This window comes from Pinus tabuliformis, chromosome 1_2, assembly GCF_031772625.1.
Source record: "Pinus tabuliformis cultivar Carrire ecotype Pingquan chromosome 1_2, CPIR1, whole genome shotgun sequence".
In the NCBI taxonomy this organism is placed as follows: domain Eukaryota; kingdom Viridiplantae; phylum Streptophyta; class Pinopsida; order Pinales; family Pinaceae; genus Pinus; species Pinus tabuliformis.
In genome coordinates this window covers 503,006,175-503,027,028 of record NC_142298.1, presented here as the reverse complement: position 1 = coordinate 503,027,028, position 20,854 = coordinate 503,006,175, and the positions used below count along the sequence as shown (strand labels likewise).

Sequence of the window (20,854 nt, the reverse complement as noted above, 5' to 3'; positions counted from 1 at the left end):
GACTCAACTGCTGGTGAGGGTCTGGCTGATCCAAATACTCTAACTCCCATGACCTCCTAAAGGCCCTGTCCTCCTCAAACTTCACATCCCGTCTGACAACGACTCTCCTCTATGCAAGAATGTAAATCTGAAAGGCCTTTGAGGTCTCACTATAGCCCACAAAGATACCCTTCTCTGCGGGGGCTCTAGTTTGGTCCTCTTCTCCTTGGGTATATAGGAGTATGTAATGCATCCAAAGATACGAAGATGACCAATATCAGGCTTCTTCCTAGAGAAAGCCTCCTCCGGAGTCATGTGCCCCAAGGCACGATGCGGACTCCTGTTCTGCAAGTAAACAGCTGTGTTGCAGGCCTCTGCCCACAAGAACAATGGCAACCCCTGATCATGTCACATGGCTTTGGCAGCCCCTATGATGGATCTGTTCTTCCTCTCCGCAACCCCGTTCTGCTGGGGGTTGTAAGGAACAGTGAACTCCCTCCTAATGCCTGCCTTCGCACAATAATCAACAAACTCTCCAAGGGTGTACTCTCCTCCATTGTCCGACCTCAGGGACTTGATCTTCCGACCTGTCTGTGTCTCCGCAAGAGCTCTGAACTCCTGAAACCACTTGAAGACCTCACTCTTGGTCTTCAAGAAATAAATCTAGGTCCTCCTAGAGTGATCATCAATGAATAAAACATAGTAATCATATCCACTCAAGGAAACATGAGACATCTGACCGCTCACATCGAAATGAATCAAATCAAGTATCCCAGTCGCTCTGCTGTCACTGCTGGGAAAAGGGGATTTGGCAAACTTGCCCATCGCACAACCTCTGCAAGTATCAAAGTGATTAGTACTGAAATCTGGCACACCTGTAGTGATCTCCCGAAATGTCCTCAAGGCTCCATGATACATATGTCCCATCCTGTGGTGCCAAATCTCACATAGTTCAGAATTGCTAGCTCTGCTGTCGGTACTACTGCTCAATGCCAAAAGGGGCTGGAATGCAAACTTGTACACCTTTGCATGGCGTACACCTATCACTCTAGCTGAATCAGTTGGAGTGCCCCTGGGATACATCAACACCTGTCCTCCCCTGAACAGTACCTCATATCCTCTGTCCTCCAAAGCTGAGACGGATATGAGGTTCTTTCTCATCCCTAGCACATAAAGAACATCTGACACTTTCAAGGGAGGTTTGGACTCCCTCTGAAATGTCAGTGTCCCCACCCCGACTGCTCTAACAACTCTATCATCACCGAGTACTACCTCTATATCAGTGCCACTCTCTGAAAGCTCTGAGAAGTACTCACAGACTCCTGTCATGTGACGTGAAGCCCCACTGTCCACATACCAGATACCTGAAGATGCTCCGCTAATCGAGGGAAAAGCATGCTCCCTCTGAACCTGTGTGGCAGGTGATCCTGCACTAGAGGACTCACACGTAGTGAACGCAAACTCTCGGTCAAAACGACCTGCAAAGTCCTCAATCTCTGCTGAAGCTGCCACGTCCTGGTTCTTCCCCTTCTTCTTCTTCTTCTCCGGACACACAATTGCATAGTGTCCCGTCTTTTGACAATTCCAACACTTCACCTTGGAATAGTCCTTTTGTGTGTTCCCTTGTTTACCTTTACCTTTGCCTTTGCCCCCACCACTGCTTGTGGAAGCCTGCTTCTTCCCTTTGCCTTTCTTGCCTCCTGCCACCAGTGCTACATACTCATCCTGCTCAACTGGCTTGGCTGCCCTAAGCTGACCTTTCCTGATCTCTGTCTGAATGCAATCATCCCAAAACCTCTCCCATGTGGGAAGGGTCTCACGTGCACAAACCCCATCAGCAAAGTTCAACCATGAATGGGGGGAGGCCATTCACTGCAATCCGCACCAACTCAGTGGGTGGAATGGCCTCTCCAATCACTACCTACTCATCTCTCACATTAGTAATCTTTGTGAGATATCCAGCTGCACTATCATTACCCATCTTAATGTTCTTCAGCTTCTCATTCAGGACCATCTTCTGGTTCTCATTGGTACTCTGGTAAAGATTGGACAATGCTGTCCACATCTCATGGGCATTGCTCTTTCCTCTCACATGAGAAATGCAATGGTCTTTTATTCCATCTAGAATCAGCCTCTTACCCTTGTTGTTCTTTTTATTATAAGCTGTCAACTGAGTAGCATCAGTGGGCACAACAACAGGGTTTTGTGTGGTATGCACCATGATATCCCAGATCTCTGCCTCGTCAAAGATATTCTGCATTCTCTCCTTCCAAACGCTGTAATTTGTATGCCCATTCAGCCTATCCTCCACCCTCAATCCCAATGACATCCTGCTGTCCTAAAACTGAAAAATAGCACTGCTGTAGTAAAGATAAAACTGCTGTTTATGAAAAAAATCAGCTTGCTGGAATTTTTTGAGTGAAAAATTAGCAGCTGTAATTTTTCCTTTTGCTGTCCCAAACTGTCCTTTAGCACTCAAGCTCTGATACCATGTAGAAATTTCTCATTTCCCACCCCAGTTTTCAGTTTCTCCTTGTTTCTCCCATATAGTTAAATGCCCTTTCCCATAACCATACATTTAACAAGCTAGAAAAAATAAATTTGCTGAAAACACAAATTCTGGAAATTTTACAGAATGTTGGAAATTGCAGAAATAAAAATCAACAGTAATAAACAGCCATTAAAACACATTTAAACACTGAGATTTTTGGTCAACTTGACCCTGGAAAAACCCCCTTCAACTCTTGGGAAAAACCAGTTTGAGAGCTCTGCTTTATTTCTGAAAATTTCCTTTTTACAGTGAGAAATATTCAGCAACAAATCAGCAAGCAAATTTACAACTTATCTCTTTTCCCATGCCTCACAGCAAACTAGAAATTACAGCAAACAAGACAACAATAAATGCTGTACGGCCTCCTCGATTTTCGTGCCCACTTTCAGCGTTAAATGCTGCTGTACGGACTGCAATAAATGTGCTGTACGGCCTGCAATAAATGCGCTGTACGACCCTCGTATTGCGTGCAGAAAAATCAGCAAACAGCTCCTCGATTTTTGTGCAAACCACTCCTCGAAAATCATGCCAAAATATGCCTTTCATTGTGTGCTGAACCAGCTATACAAATCTGCTCAACTGCTGCCTTGGAATGTGTACCAAGCTGCTGTTTCCTTCTCTTCCCTGCTCAGAAATCTCTCTTGCTCTGTTGCTCTCCTTCTCCCAATCTGCTCATGAAAGAATGAATGACCTTTTCCTCCTTTTCCTCCTTTAATCTAACCTCAAGTGACTTTTGGGTGATCCAAGTGACTTTTGGGTGATCCCTAAATCCAATGGCTGAAATAGATTGAGATCTAAGGCTGAGATTAAATGCTCATTTAAATGTCATTTTTTATTTTTTAATTCACCCCACTTTAATAAAGACCCACTTAGTCATTTATTTCCAAAGTCACTTTTCCTTTCTAATTTTTCATTGACTTTATAAAAGTCACTTTAAAATTAGAATTAGTAACTTTATCACTTAAATCACTTTTAAATTAGATTTAACTTTATAAAAAAAATTACAAAGTCACTTTAGGAGAAAAATTAAATTCTTTTGGACACTTTTCCATAGGCCAAAGATCAAAGCCTTAGGGAACCACCTGTCCTCTGGTACCAAATTTCAACACTGGTTTTCCCGCATTGGGTTTTTCTGGGGACATTAGTCCAAAAATAACGGTGTCACTTGTGTGCTTGTTTACTTTCAATTGATGATCTGTAGATGTTGATATTGTACTTGTATTTATTTTTAGTATTTACATGGTAAATAACTTGTTAAGTAATTGAACAAGTAGGAAGAAATAAATTAGATAGTACAGGAAGAATTTCTGACGGGTTAAACTTAGAAATTCCAACATAGCCTAGAATATGCCCCTCTTTTCACCCCTTAGGCATACATAATGTTTTCCTAGGCGAACTATATTCCCTTATTAAAATTTTCCCCGCTTTGGTCTACGGGAACTTGTTTAGGCTAGCGGAACCCATCTTATATCTCCTAAGCGGTTGGGGACATTACAAAAATATATTTGAATATATGTGGATGCATCGGCAACTTAATGGGGTCTTTGCACTTCAACTGCACTTTTTAAATTTAGGATGCTTCCTCTCAAACTTTTTAACATAATTTTTACATTGTAACATTTCAATACATTTATATTTATAGTATCAAAATGGGGTATTACAACCACAGCCATAATGTTACTAAGATTGACTTCCAACCTTTTCATTCACACAAAAGAGCCAAAGAGTTATGCTATCCTTGTAACTCTAGAGTGGAAGTTAAGAGAACAATACCATGGGAGATCAAAAGAAAAGAAGTTAACTGTTGTCCAGATATTCTGGATTTTTGTTATGTGCATCCCAGAGAGTTTTGGTGGAAGGCGACATCCCCTGTTTAACAATGTTAGTAATCCAAAAATATCTAGAAATTTTAACAAGTTGTTTAGATATGGCCAGTCCTATTTTTGTAAAGCCTCATTGCAACTAAGATAATGATTTCTTGGACCCAAATCACATTGAGTCTGCCAGAAAGAAGATGTAGAGGAATTATATTAAAGGCCTTTCTGAAGTCAGTGAAGCAACAGTAACATTGATGAATACATTCCTTGATGACAGCTCTGAGATTAACAACGTGGTCTATTATTTGGTGGTCATGATGGAAGCTATTTATCCTTTGGCTTTGACACGTGACAGTTTTGCTCACTTAGAATGATAGATGACCTATATAACTTTCAAGATGTTTTGCCTTTGGCGATGGTTCACTAATTCACTGAATTTGTGTCATCAACTAACTTGTATATAGATGATTGAAATGGGAAATCCTCATTTAAAACTTGAGCGAATGACTTCATTAAATAATTTGATGATGGGATAGCTGAGGGGATCTATCCCATACTTCCGGACTTAAGATTGGAGGAATTGACTTTTCTTGACACAATTTACAAGTAGATTTGGAAAAATAACATCAGGTGGGTTGGAGTGATTCTTGATTGCAGACTTGATTTAGGATGTTATAGAGGAGCTAGGGGTGTGGGTGGGTTCTGAATGGTGGGTGAGAAGGTAAAAAAGACTTCTGCAGTATGTTGGATTGAATAAGAGACACTGGTCTAGCTCAGGAATCACAGAATTTTATTTATGTTTGGAAAGTCAGAGATAGAACAAAAGCAAAAAGAGAGATTAAAGATGCTTGTGTAATTCCTTTTTCAATTGAGAACAGTTTAACTGACACTACTACTAATAGTAGATTACCTGTGACCAACACATAATTTAAGGTATAACCGTACCATGAATTATTCCATGTTGTCAATTGATTCAAATTTTCAATGCCTACAGATTATAAAATACTAATATATCTAAGAAATTATTCTTCATCAGTGGGACTTCAATATATTCAGATTTGTAATGAACTTTTGAGTTACAATCATCTTTCAAAAGGGTTTTAAGATATATCTAAAACATTTTTTAAGGACACTTGTTCCTTCTCCTAGAAAGACATTTTTCTTCCTTATTATCTGATATGGCATTAATACTTCCTAGGCTGTGAGTGGTCTTTTCAAGTATTGGATTATGGACAATATCAAGCTTGAGTTTTTGATGAGAGAATTCATTGAGCAGTGCCCTTGGGGCTGATATACTGTATACTGATGATGGTGTGAAGGGCTGAATCTTGGGCTGCTTTCCAAAAGATTGGTTTAGATTTTATGTATCCAAGGGAAGGCAAAGAAAAGCACCAAAAGAATATTTATATATTCCTTTAAGCTTGACGTGCTCTCACCACTAGAAGCTTTTAAGGTACTACTTCTTGTTCACTCTAGGCCAACCACTCCACCACAAAAGGGGTTTCAAACTATCCATAGGTGTTCTGGAATCTGAGTACTCTAATTGAAAATTGAATAATTCCAAATCATGGGTGTAATTTCGTGAATCTCACATTTGTGTCACTTTATATGTGTATGCATGTGAATCAACTCATGGTACTGGACATTTTGTATGTTTCTTTGTAGCTAATATTTGGAAATATGATAGCTTTATCTCAATTCTTTAGTAACAAGTTCTTTATAGACTAGTGATCATTTTTTTCCCAAGGAAAATCTCGTGGGGAAACCCAAAGGATGTTTCCTCATATTTGTGGATGACATCCCTAGGAAACCTTTTAGTGTAGACTAGTGGACCTCACCCATGGGGATTCAAATCGGGCACCTGCTGGCATGGAGCTAGCCAAATGCCCAACAATGTCAGCAAAATTTTGTTGAGCTAATCCTTAGGCTACTAGGACCAGTGTTTATGGCAACTCATAATACTTATAGTTTGTTATTTTAGTTGTCTTAAAAGAACAAGATGTACATATGCCTGTATATATTTTCTGTGGACTCAGAACTAGAAATATTGTTATAGATAATAAGGAAACACATAGACTTTGCACTCTGGATGAGCTTAAATAGAATTATAGAAAGTTGCTATTTTATGTGTACTGTTGGAAGCTGATGAACTAATGAATCCTTTAGTTGTAACAGATATCCTGATGACCCTTATGATCGTATCTGGAACTCAGATGCAATTGAGCCAAACTATCTTGTTGGTGTGGCCCCGGGAACAAAGGCAGTCAGCACAACAAGGAATATTTTTACAAACACACATGAGCAACCACCGAACAAAGTGATGCAAACTGCAGTTGTTGGTACTCTTGGTAGTCTTACTTATCGGCTAAATCTTGAAGATTTCCCAGCTAATGCTCGTGCTTATGCATACCTTGCTGAGATTGAGGATTTAGGTCCAAATGAAATTCGAAAATTTACCTTGCAGAAGCCATATGTGCCTTTTTATAGTACTATACCACTTAATATTCAGGAGAATGTTGGAAGCTATACACTTTATGAGCCAAGCTATAAGAATATTTCATTATCATTTGTCCTGTCATTTGCTTTTGTAAAAACAAGTGACTCTACTCGTGGTCCAATTTTGAATGCACTTGAGATTGGCAGATATGTTCGGAGGGCTTTGAAAACAAGCAGTGATGATGGTAAGTCCATGTGGTAGCTCTTCATCATAGTCATTTTGAATTTTGTCAATAGTTGTCTTTCTTTGTGAAGATGTTACAATTGTGTTATAGCTTGTTATTGTAGTCAATCTCTTTCCTTGTCTGTATTTGTCTTTTATTCTGAAAATATGATTTTTGATGTTCACATGAGTTGAATTGTTTATCTTACGAGTCATGCCCAATAAATGAATTTGGCAATTCTTGGATTTTGCAGCTGTTGCTTTGGCTGCATTGATAGCTATGTCACCAATGAGTGATTGGGCGAATGAAGGTGGAGATCCTTGTCTTCCGGTTCAATGGGATTGGGTAGAATGCAGCTCAGATCTACCACCTAGAATCACAAAAGTGTAATGGGCATTTCATGACTTCTGATGTTATACCTCCAGCAATTTATTTTACTATATTTTAAAAATACTAGTCATGTCTGCTACGATTGCAGATACCTTTCAACTTATTAGATGACTTTCACTTAACAGCGTACTGATTTCATGGACACTTCTTTCTTTTGTTTTTTAAAGACTTTGAATCAAGAAATCTGTTAAGAAAATCAACCAGACAAAACCATGAAAGGATCTTAGTGGTGTTTAATCTCATTGGGGGACTGATTTTCTCTCCGGGCAGACTACTGAAGTAGGCTCCGTGGTTAGAATGTTCTAATTTGGAATATGTATTCGAATTTTAGCTTTCAAAGTCAAAACCGAAAACATTTTTGACCTGGGGAGTTCTGCAACATTGTGGCCTTAAGATTTGGAAACATCCTATTTATCACCCCAGTTTTATGTTCAACAAAGGCTAAAACACTGATATCATCCTTTTGCATGCCAGAATTTTGATTTCTGCTTTTTACTGCTGTAAATTTTTTCCCCATATAACAAAGCACCTCATCCTCCAGCTTGTAGGCAAGGGATAAGTTTTTCTTCAGGGCTCAAGGCCATTTAGTAACAAGGCTCAAAGCCATTGCAACGATTTACTCGATACAGGCACATCATGTTGTGGGAATTGAACCTGGGGGGAATAACCATCATTTCTCCCAACCAATGTTGCATTAATCGTTATCGGGATAATATCGACGCGAGGAAAAAATCGTAATTATCGGGAAAAAATCGTTTGGTACAAAAATATTCATTTTTTTTCAAATTTTTTAATATCTAAACCATCTACAACATAAAATAAATACATTGACACATAAATATGATAAAAGAACTAATATATAAGATGTTTAATATCATTTCTAGTGCTAAAATCACACATAACATTGAATCATGTCCTGAATAGTAAGTCCTGACCCCTGAGTCCCAACTCAGCCTCAAAATATCAACAAAAATTATAATAATGTATCTCATCATGTCATAATGTCATATACAATAAAATGAAGAAAATAACTAAAGTCTAATCCTATTGATTTCTTCTGCCCCTCTTGTGAGAAAATGCCACAGCTTTCCCTTTCCCTCTAGATGTAGATGCTGGTGCTGGTGGAGTTGGCAGTGGAGTCTGCTATGCTCTAGAAGCTAAAGAACTAGAAGTAGGAGCTATAGGAGGTAGACCACGTCCTCTACTGGTGGCAGGGGTAGCCCGGGCAGGTGGTGTCACCTGGAAACATTACAATCTCCCAATCCTGAAATCCTGAAAAACTGATAAGTCTGTTGGATTTTGAATGAAATCTAAAATTCTACTTTCTCCATATGAAATCCAATGAGGCCGGAACCACTCTCAAACATCTTGAGTCATTTCATGGTAATGTTAAAAATTTAAGTAAAATAAAAGGATGAAAATGAAGATTAAGGAGAATGTCACTTTTACTTTAAGAATTTAACATTACCATGAAAAGCATATTAATACTAGGGCCTAGACTTGATCATTAAGCTGCCCCACTCAAAAATTTATATGTTTCTTTCAAAAAAAATTGCATTTCGAACATTTAGCATCCCTTATAAAACCTCGCTGCCCCGATTGCCCGCGATAAAAATGGAAAAAATCGCGATTTTTTTCCAAAAAATCGGGTATAAAAAAAAGTTGGCGATAATTTCGGATATTACTCGCGATAATATCGGCAGCGGGAAATTATCGCGATAAAATGATAATATCGCAATTTTAACAACACTGCGCCCAATCACCTAGGATAAATCCAATTGACATCCTTTTTTCTGCTGCTCTAAATTTGTATAAGTTAGCATAGTATTTTTTTCTTAGTAAACTACAAGGGAACATGCCCCTATGAAAATTTCATATATCACAGCAATTGGAAATTATTTTCCTAATTGTTAATTTATTTAACAATTTATTTGCAGTTTGCTACGACAAATACCAAACAATTCACATTATGATTTTCACAAAAAAAACACTGTGGAAGAAAATAGCACTGGAAACTAAGAAAGTCTTGGACACACACACATAAAAATGACAGTTATTTTTGGACAACTGTCCCCCGAAAAACCCAACTTGTGAAAACCGGTGCAGTAGCTAAGGGTTTTATTATTAATGCAGCAGTGAGAAATTCTGAGTATAATAATTTGGATGCCGAAATCTGGCTATCCTGCAAAGAAAACACTGGCAAAAATATCTAGACTCTAGAGGGAAATTACCCCCACTGCGAGTGATTCCAACACTGGATTGCCTCTGAAAAGCAAGTTGTCCAATTGGACCTGCGCAGGCTCTGCGTCAAGCTGATGCTGCCCGCTGCAACAGCGCCCTGAACTGGCTGCTAATCTAGCCGTCCTGCCTGCTGTTGGTTGGGAATGTGAAAATTCCTTAAACTGGAATCCCTACTGCAGCAACTGATGATATTTCTCCTACTTGTTGATTTACATGAACAAGTTATTTGCAGTTTCCTACGGCAAACATTGAAATACATACACTACAGCCTACACCATTTAAAATAATATGTCGAAACAAGAAACTGAACAATAGAGAGATACAACACAAGTGACAATTGTTTTTGGACAAATGTCCCCGGAAAAACCCAATGTGGGAAAACCGGTGCAACAGATCTGAGGGTTTTTATTATTAAGCAGAAGTTATTTCTAAATACAACCTCTGGATGCCTTGCTGGCAATCCAGTACAGAGAATATCACTCGGCAGAAGAAATTAGTGAGATTACCTCACTCTACACTGCAAGTCCTGGCTGATCCAACAACTGAACCAACGAGTCCCGGCTACATCTATACTACCCCTATGTAGTCACTGTGTGGGCTCGCGTTAGCCTCTAAGGCACTGCGTCACCTCTTTGCTGGATCGATTTGCTCTCAAGGGCTGACTCCAGCCCTCCCAGCTGAGAATGTCAAGGTCCTTAGAAAATTTCGGACCTTTGCGTGGAAGGCTTCTGCGCTGCTCTGCGTGAGTCCTTCTTGACTCTACGTCACCTTCTCTGGGCACTGCGCTGCCTCCTCTATGTGTCTCTCTGCCTCTCTGCTGAGTATTCTTGGCTTCGGAGAAGATCCTCTAGCCAAAACACTCTCTGCCCCTTGTTGTGTGATTACTACGAAATCACTGCGTTGCCTCTAGCTTCAACAATTTGATTTGACTGGTCAACTCTCTGTGTGTCTTCCAAATGACTCTCGAGCCTCCTTAAATAATCTTCTCGTTGACATTCAAGGACCCAAATTAGAAGTTAATCAATGGCTAAGATCATTTCTATTTGATCCTTGTTTTCTTCTAGAAGTTACACCCATAGTTAGATTAATACCCATTAATTATTTTAATTTCCTAATTTTAGACTTAGGGACCCATTAAAAATAATTAATTATTTTAATAAAACTGTCTTTGGGTGGAATTTCCCAAAACACTTTCCAGGTACTTTGGAATACATGTGCCCAAGCCTCCCTGCAAAATTTGAGACTTAGTGTTGATTTTTGGAAGCAACAGATGTTCTCTAGCCTTGAAATTTGGTAGAGAGGCTAAGGCACATGAGATCTCCAAGACCCAGAAATCGTTTGGAGAAATTCCACTCAGATGAGGAGTTATTAAAATAATTAATATTTTTAATGGGCTCCTAAGCCGAAACTTAGGAAAATTAAAATATTAATGGGTATTAATAAAGATAAGGGTGAGAAGCTTCTAAGAGACGATGATCAAGTCTGTTTTAATCTTAGCCATTGATTAGAGACTTAATCTCGGCCATTGATTCATCAACAGGAAAAGTATAAGAGAAGACTTGAGGATCATTTGGAGACACATCGGCAAATACTCAGTGTCTCAAGGAAAATCGTTTCTCAAAGAGAAGGAGATCAATTTCAGAGGGAGAGTTGCAGGGTGGAGGAAGAAGAGGGCATCAACAACAGTCAGTGGTGAGGAGGAGGTGACGCAGGGACATTGAAAGACAACGTAGAGGGAGACGCAGTCCAGGGGAGAAACAACCCTCACACAGGCTGACACATAGGGATGCAGAGCCACGCTGAGCCATTCAGAGTGACGCAGAAGTGGGAGAAGGGTCTCCAAGGTGTCAGAAAGTTTCCAGGGGAAAGTCTTAGGTGTTTTCTCTGTAAAATCATTCCTTGTAAACGCGATTGTCGTTGAAGATTAATAAAACCCTCATCTGCTACACTAGTTTTCCCACATTGGGTTTTTCCGGGGACAATTGTCCAAAAACAATTGTGTTGATGTGATTGGTTCTTGTGTATGTATTTTCTCTGTGTAATTATGTGATAACTGCAGTAGAATTTATTTTAATATTTGCTGAAGGGATTTCGTAAATAACTTATTGTGAAGAATAAGTAGGTGAAATAAATCAGTAGCTGCAGTAGAATTTCAGGTTAGAAATTTTCACATGGTATCAGAGCAGAGATCTGACAATAGGAGAGAAGAATCGGCTATGGGTCAAGAGCATGATGCAGAGGCATCAACTCAAAGGGACTCACGCAGATTTCTAGAAGATAGCACAAGGGACATGGATCACGATTATTCTATGTTAGCTTCCAGACTGGAAGAAGAAGTCGCTTGCCTAGCAAGCTCTGCCTCCTCTAAGGTTTGGTATATAGATAGTGGAGCTTCCTGGCATATGACAGGAATTCGAGAATGTTTTTCAGATTATCAGGAAGAAAGGATGAATTTTCAGATCACCATGGGAAATAAGGCAAAGTGTACCCCGTAGGAAGAGGTACTGTAGTCTTTCAAACCGAAGCAGGAGAGCGGCTTTGAGCAACCAATGTGCTGCATGTGCCAGGATTGGGGATGAACTTACTCTTCGTATCTCAACTTCTAAACAAGGGCTATGGCATTTTCTTCATTAAGGAGAAAGTATATGTCAAATACCCGAGTCGGAAAAAGAAGGCTCATATTGGAATCAAAAGTAACAGGATGTATAGATTACAGCTAGAATCTCCAATGGCACTAATAGGCAACAATGGGGATAAAGATTTGAATGAACTATGGCATAGGAGGATGGGACACTTACACCATGGGGCTCTGAGAATTCTCAGGAAAACAATATTAGGAGTTGTAGAACTAAGTACCGAATGAGATGATGTATGTAGAGGGTGCGCTCTAGGCAAGTATGCCAAAGCAGCGTTTTCCAAAAGTAACAATAGAGATAAGAGTGTTCTGGGATTGATACACTCAGACATCTGCTGATCGATGTCCACAAAGCTCTTAATGGTGCCGAATACTTCGTCATCTTCATCGTGACCATTCCAGGAAGACTTGGATCTACTTTCTAAAAACCAAGGATGAGGTTTTTGGTTGATTCAAAGAGTTCAAGGCTCTAGTGGAGAATCTGATAGGAAAGAAGATAAAAGTGTTGCGCTCAGACAATGGTGGAGAGTATGTTGACAAGGACTTCACCGATTTTTGCGCTAGGGAAGGCATCAGAAGAGAGTGGACAACTCCCTACAATCCGGAGCAAAATGGAATAACAGAAAGGAAAAAAAGGACTATTGTGGAAGCAGCTAGGGCAATGTTGTATGATTAGGACATGCCCAAATTCCTGTGGGTAGAAGCATGCAGCACGACAGTTTATGTCCAAAATGAGACTCCGCACAGGGCATTAGGCAAAATCACTCCAGAAAATGTCTTCACAAATTAAGGTTTAGGCTCTTAATTAAGTTTATGCGGAAACATTACTTTTGATCGTCCAAGTCTGACCCTCAATTAACCTTTGAGTGGTACTTTACTCAACCTTCAATAAACTTTGGTTAATTCTATACCCCACACATATTAACCAAACCCCACTCTTTAACTTTGGTTATATTCAACTTAACCCTTAAAACCTTTATCCGCTTTGTTTCTATTATAATTCTTATATAATAGAAATACTCCATAAAGCACACGTAAACCTTACCTTTCTGCCAATCCACGACCTTTGCACATTTTCCAATGCTCACTTTTATCAGGTTCAACCTCCACCGTTGATTTAACTCCATCAGTTCAACGGCTGTCGTGTCATATCTCATTCACCCTTCAGAACTCAAACAAACTTATTCTGTGTTGATAAACTTCTCAGGTCTGCTCTTTCCCAAGCCTTTATCGGCTTCAACCTCCACCATTGATCTCATCCTTCAATCCGATGGTTGATGATAAACCCGATCAACAAACCTAATCGGCGATCCTCCACCGTTGATCAAGGCATACTTGATCCAATGGTCAACAACGATATTGGACGGACAACTTGCGCGATGTTTACCCGCCCTTATGGAGCCGATAAGGAATATAAATCCTTGATCTATAGATCTTCGAGTCCGATTTTGAATTTAAGTTCTGATCACTTTATGACCCGATATCCATTGGATATAAGAGGCCATCAGATCTACGGTTTGCAGGACTTCAACTAGCACACGGCTTAAAACGGCCTTAACCCCTGTAGTTGATTGTGATCTAAGAGTTTGAACATGAGATCGACGGCTAGGAGCGAGTGCGGGACTTCAACCATGATCAAGAAAATCTGTACTCTCCTACTGTGACAGTTGTTGATCACCGTCGATCTAACAGATCTGTCGATCTGACGATCCAGATCTATTCCTCCGCCATTCTTCTTTCGCTTAAGTGATGATCTAGATCTATTCCTTCGCCATTCTTCTTCCGCTAACACTTAAGTTAATCTCGCTGTTCATTTCTTTTACTTTATGCTGCGCGACTTAATCTTGATCGCCCATCTCCTTCAACCTCGTTCGTTGATCTCATAGATCCAACGACTCCTGTGCACGTTTACTTCCTTCCTTCGTGCCTTTACTTTCTTCGGTTTTATGCCATTGCTTCAGTGTTCTTCTGTGGTTTCGGGTTTCTCTAGGGTTTTTGGTTTTGGTTGTTCTGCAACACAAATCCCTCCTGAGCTTAACTCCATGTACTCTTATTCACTGCCATCCTTGAACTTCACTTGGATCCTTTGATTGGATTCAACGATCAAACCCCGATCCTACATACTCCCCTTCTTCTCTGTGTTCTGCTCGAACTTCACCTGCATACATATACTATGCAGAAATTTCTAATTCACACACAATTCATAACTCCACTAATCAATACACACCACACAATTCATAACTCCACTAATCAATACACACCACACAATTCAGAATCGAGTTCTCTATATTGATAAATAAATATTTACATACGAGTCTCTCTCTCTCGCCTGATATTCTAATCAGTGGCCTCTGTTTTCCTACCTGCCCGTAGGCTTACAGTCAAACCTCTAACTCACAACCTCTAACTAGCTAACCAGCTAACTCTTTCTATGCCTTTTAGGCTTACATTTATACAAAAGGCTCTGTGAACCAATTCTGGTTCAGATCCTTAATAATTTCAACTAAAACCTAAGAATCCTCTCAATCCTATAAATCATGAACTAATTCCTAATTCAAGATCTACAATTAATTTCCAAAGCTATCAATCCCTATGAACTCTTAACTATCATGATTCTCTCATGTTCTCCAACATTCGAGAACATTTACAATATGCCTCACAATACTTAATTAATTCCTATTCTCATTAAAATCACTCAAAATCCTAAATAATTACATTAATTTAACACTTAGGAAACCAACTTCCTTAAAATACAAGACCCCCTATGTCTACTAAAGTATAATGATAATTCTGAGTTGAATGCTCCTGCATCAGACTCCCAAGGTAGAAAATATTCATGATCTCCTAATCATGTGTCTTCATATGTTGATAGAAAACCTCCAGGGTCCCAAACTTTATTTTGTAACTGCCCAAATGCCTTGCACTTTTGTTGCTGCTGTATATCTGTTGTCTTCTGATTCATCTTCCTCTCCTTGTCAATTAGGTTCAAATTCTGATTGATCACACTTCCTGCTATCATTTTCCTCAGCCTGGACTGTTTCATCATCAACTGCCATAGTTCTTCAATCTCCATTTCCAGCACATCCTTGGGCTGGTCCATACTCTACCATTTTCTGCTATCTCTTTCTCTCTGCTTCAGGTTGTTGTTGTTGTCCACTAACTTCGACACCTTCACATTCTGCATCTCACTGCACATTGTCCATTCATATTCAAACCGCTGATTACTTTCCTCAACCTTTTCTACTTCAACTTCTGCTATTACTCTTGATATTGCTTTAGGTACTACTGTAGATATTGCTTCCACCCAAGCTTCCTGAATATCCTTGAAGATATCTTCCTTTGCAACATCTAATTTCTGCTCCTTGTTTGCAACAAAACTTGTAATCATAAAACAATTGTTAAAATAAAAATTGTAAGGCTTCTGTGCCTTTTCTTCCTTTAGAAACAATTCAGCTTGCTGCTCTAATTCTTCCTCCTTTGTCAGCACATTAGTATGCTGATTTGAATTCTCAAAAGAATTCACGAGATTGTCATCTAGTCTCTCCTCCACACCATTTGATGTCTTCCTGTCCTTGTCCACTGTAGTGAACTTATTCATTCTCATTCAGTTCTGATTTTACAACCTGAACACTTACTTTTTGGTTTTCTAGCCTTTTCTCCAAAAGATTTAATTCATGCCATAAATTTGCCATCTCACTTGGAATTTCTCCTAAAAGCTCTGTACAATCCTCACTATCTTCTTCTTTGTCACAAGTATAACTTCTTGTTGACACTACTTCATTCTTGATTAGAATAAAATTTTGATCCTCCATCTCTGTGATAGTTTTAGATGTCTATCCATCACTCTCCCTTTGGCCATTTAATAAAATCAATTCTTTGTTGTTCTTACCAATAGCAAATTTCTTATCATAAGACATAACTGTCTCATCTCTACTGAAGATATTTCCTCCACTAAGCAAGGAATTTATGAACTCCTTCTGCTGTAATAACTCAACTTGATCTTCATTTGAAAGACAATCATCATCATACTTTGCTTGGCAACTTTCAGCTTCATTCAAGACAATTCCATAAGATGGTTTGTCTTCTGCAATACCTGCATTCACACACAACTTGTCAGTTGTAAAACCACAAGACCTCATGATCTCATTTGATGATTCAATCACCAAGCCCTCCTGTTGTTCCAAGTCCTTTACATGACTCAGAAATATTTCAATGGTATTCTCTTCAATCTCATCAAGTCCTTCACCTGATTGCTTGATATCCTTCTCTACTTTCTGTCTTTGCAATATGCTGAAAAGTAAAACCTTTTCCCAACTGTGTACAGGTATTTACATGAGACCTATCTATCTCATCTTCTTTCAGAACATAATTTAGATTCTGCCTTTCTTCTTCCTCCTTTATGTCAATATCAACAAATTGTCCTTCTTCACATGTTTCACCTGCAAACATACACAAATTATCAGATTTAAAATCATGTGACCCTTTGGTCTCACTTGAAGTTTCAGTCTTCAAGTCTTCATCTTCACCCTGTTCTGCTTCACAAATGGAAACTTCCATTTCCAACTCAACTTCTCTGAGTTCTTCCACCAGGCCCTTCACTTGCCTCTGTTGTAGCCTTCTTTGTAACTTATGCCACTTCACTAGCTTTTTCTTTAAGACCCAACCTAGTCTTTGGCTTTCCTCAAGTATCATACTCAATACATTGAGTTGTTCTTTCATCTCAGCAATCTCTTTGTCAATTTCCTCTTGACTCATTCTCTTGCCATTTACCTTGGCATTCTCTTTCTTCACTTTTCTTCTGCTGTGGTCTTCCTCAGAACCTCTGCTATGACTATCAGTAGTCATCTTCTTCTCCATCTCTATGAGTTCTTCACTCACTCACCATGAGCTGCATTAAAGCCTCTGCAATAGCAAGTCCTCCCTGCTGCCACTTACCTCACCAAGCTTTCCTCTGTACTTGGTTTTCTTTTGGCAAGCACTTGGTTCTCTATCTTTGGAACCTCTTTGAGCACTTCTCTCTGCTCCTTCTAGGCTTCAACTCATCTGCACCTTTCAAGAACACAAATGTCCTCTTTATCCAACTTTTGTTGGAATTCCTTAGCAATTCTACCCACATCCTCTGTGGAATTGCCTTTGTGAGCTGCAACAATACCTCTGTAGTAACAAGTCTCCTTCTTGCTACATATGCCTCACTAAGCTTCTCTCCTTTGAGCTCAGTCTTTTGGCATCTCTCTAGTTCTTTCCTATGGAACCAATTGAGCACTCCTTGCTCTAGGTTGCTGCAATCTTCTCACCTTCTTATGCTGCTACCTTCAAGATCTCTGCATGATCTTGTTCTACCATTCTCCTGCACTTTGAATGGATTGTTCTCTGTTTCTTGCATCTGTAAATTCTGCTGCACTTTATCCCTGTGTGCCTACTGCTTGTCAGATTAAAATCTGATCTCCTCTTGCCTGCATACACATCTTAAAACATAACTCTGTTCTAAATTTCTCAAAGACCTTTTACACAGAATTTCCTTATTCTGCTCTGATACCAAATGATGCCAGCCTAAGCCAACAATACCCACATTATGCAAATAAAATTGCATATCACTGGTCCCAGGCCTTAATCACCTGATCTATGGTGAAAATCTTCACAAATTAAGGTTTAGGCTCTTAATTAAGTTTATGCGGAAACGTTACTTTTGACCATCCAAGTCTGACCCTCAATTAACCTTTGAGTGGTACTTTACTCAACCTTCAATAAACTTTGGTTAATTCTATACCCCACGCATATTAACCAAACCCCACTCTTTAACTTTGGTTATATTCAACTTAACCCATAAAACCTTTATCCACTTTATTTCTATTATAATTCTTATATAATAGAAATACTCCATAAAGCACACGTAAACCTTACCTTTCCACCAATCCACGACCTTTGCACATTTTCCGATGCTCACCTTTATCGGGTTCAACCTCCACCGTTGATTTCACTCCATCAGATCAACGACTGTCGTGTCGTATCTCATTCACCCTCCGGAACTCAAACAAACTTAACCCGCGTTGATAAACTTCTCGGGTCCGCTCTTTCCCAAGCCTTTATCGGCTTCAACCTCCGCCGTTGATCTCATCCTTCAATCTGACGGTTGATGAGACACCCGATCAACAAACCTAATCGACGATCCTCCACTGTTTGATGAAGGCATACTTGATCCAACGGTTAGCAACGATATCGGACGGACAACTTGCGCGACGTTTACCCGCCCTTACGAAGCCGATAAGGAATATAAATCCTTGATCTATAGATTTTCGGGTCTGATTTTGAATTTAAAGTCTGATCACTTTATGACCCGATATCCATTGGATATAAGAGGCCATCAGATCTATGGTTTGCGGGACTTCAACTAGCACATGGCTTAAAATGGCCTTAACCCCCGCAGTTGATTGTGATCTAAGAGTTTGAACATGAGATCGACAACTAGGAGCGAGTGTGGGACTTTAACCACGATCAAGAAAATCCGTACTCTCCTACCCCCGCAGTTGCTGATCACTGTCGATCTGACGATCCAGATCTATTCCTCCGCCATTCTTCTTCTGCTAACACTTGAGTTAATCTTCGCCATTCATTTCTTTTACTTTATGTTGCACGACTTAATCTTGATCGCCCATCTCCTTCAACCTCGTTTGTTGATCTCATAGATCCAACGAATCCTGTGCATGTTTACTTCCTTCCTTTGCGTCTTTACTTTCTTCGGTTTTATGCCATTGCTTCAGTGTTCTTTTGTGGTTTCGGGTTTCTCCAGGGTTTTTGGTTTTTGGTTGTTTTGCAACAAAACTCCCTCCTGAGCTTAACTTCGTGTACTCTTAATCACTGCCATCCTTGAACTTCACTTGGATCCTTTGATCAGATTCAACGGTCAAACCCCAATCCTACATACTCCCCTTCTTCTCTGTGTTCTGCTCGAACTGCACCTGCATACATATACTATGCAAAAATTTCTAATTCACACACAATTCTTAACTCCACTAATCAATACACACCACACAATTCAGAATCGAGTTCTCTATATTGATAAATAAATATTTACATATGAGTCTCTCTCTCTCTGGCTTGATATTCTAATCAGTGGCCTCTGTTTTCCTACCTGCCCGTAGGCTTACAATCAAACCCCTCACTCATAACCTCTAACTAGCTAACTCTTTCTATGCCTTTTAGGCTTACATTTATACAAAAGGCTCTGTGAACCAATTCTAGTTCAGATCCTTAATAATTTCAACTAAAACCTAAGAATCCTCTCAATCCTATAAATCATGAACTAATTCCTAATTCAAGATCTACAATTAATTTCCAAAGCTATCAATCCCTATGAACTCTTAACTATCCTGATTCTCTCATGTTCTCCAACATTTGAGAACATTTACAATATGCCTCACAATACTTAATTAATTCGTATTCTCATTAAAATCACTCAAAATCCTAAATAATTACATTAATTTAACACTTAGGAAACCAACTTCCTTAAAATACAAGACCCCCTATGTCTACTAAAGTATAATGATAATTCTGAGCTGAATGCTCTTGCATCATAGTAGTTCGGCAGGATGTAAAGTTCATGGAGGACAGAGCTTTCAGGAAATCCCAAGAAATGCCTTCTGAGGAGCAGTCAAAAGACGATCCGTTGGTCCAACCACTTCAACCAGCAGAAACTAGTACCAACAATTCTCCTAAAGGCAAAGCTTCAGAACAGGAGGAATCTCAGGAAGAGGAAGAGTTGATAGATGTACCCACTACCAGTGGAAGAACAAGCCGGGAACTCCAACAGATTCTACGGGATGCAAAGGACTTCATTGGTGCACCCATGAATGATAAAAGGGAGCGAAGACAACTAGACAGATACCAGGCCCTAGTAGCTCAGGTTGGGGAACCTTCTAGTTTTCAGGAGGCCGTTCAACATCAAGTATGGGTAGATGCTATGGTGGAGGAATACAGTTCTATAATGGTCAATGATGTCTGGGAAGTGGTACCTAGGCCTCAGGACAGGTCAGTGGTAGGTTCGAGATGGATCTACAAAGTCAAATATGTTGCAGACAACAGTGTGGAGAAATACAAAGCTAGGTTTGTGGCTAAGGGGTATGCTCAGAAGGAAGGGATAGACTATGAAGAAACCTTCGCCCCAGTAGCCAGGTATACTTCTATTAGAACCGTGATATCCCTTACAGCACAGATGGGGTGGGAGATTCACTAAATGGATGTCAAGACGACATTCTTGAATGGGGTAATAGAAGAGGAAGTATACATTGAACAACCAGAGGGTTTTGAGACACATGAGAAGAAATCTCATGTATGCAAATTAAAGAAAGCCTTGTATGGGCTTAAACAGGCACCTAGAGCATGGTACGGTCGAATTTATGGCTACTTGCAGAAGATGGGGTTCGTCAAGAGTGACGCAGATCCTAATCTCTACTATCTTGTTATAGAGAATGAGCCTCTAATCCTGGTGTTATATGTGGATGATCTTTTCCTGACAGGATCATCCAGGCTCATCAAAGACTACAAGAAGAACTTAGCCACAAAATTCGACATGAAGGATTTGGAC

The 20,854-nt window shown here is 39.6% G+C and overlaps 1 protein-coding gene across 1 annotated transcript in view; it reads left to right on the top strand.

Moving 5' to 3' along the window:
* The window catches only part of LOC149206545 (putative LRR receptor-like serine/threonine-protein kinase At1g67720), a 233,692-nt gene that overhangs the window by 69,189 nt on the left and 143,649 nt on the right, over positions 1–20,854 (top strand). The window contains 2 exon segments of the mRNA XM_089395469.1: positions 6,523–7,028; positions 7,261–7,393. Of these exon segments, the coding sequence (XP_089251595.1) occupies positions 6,523–7,028; positions 7,261–7,393 (639 nt within the window).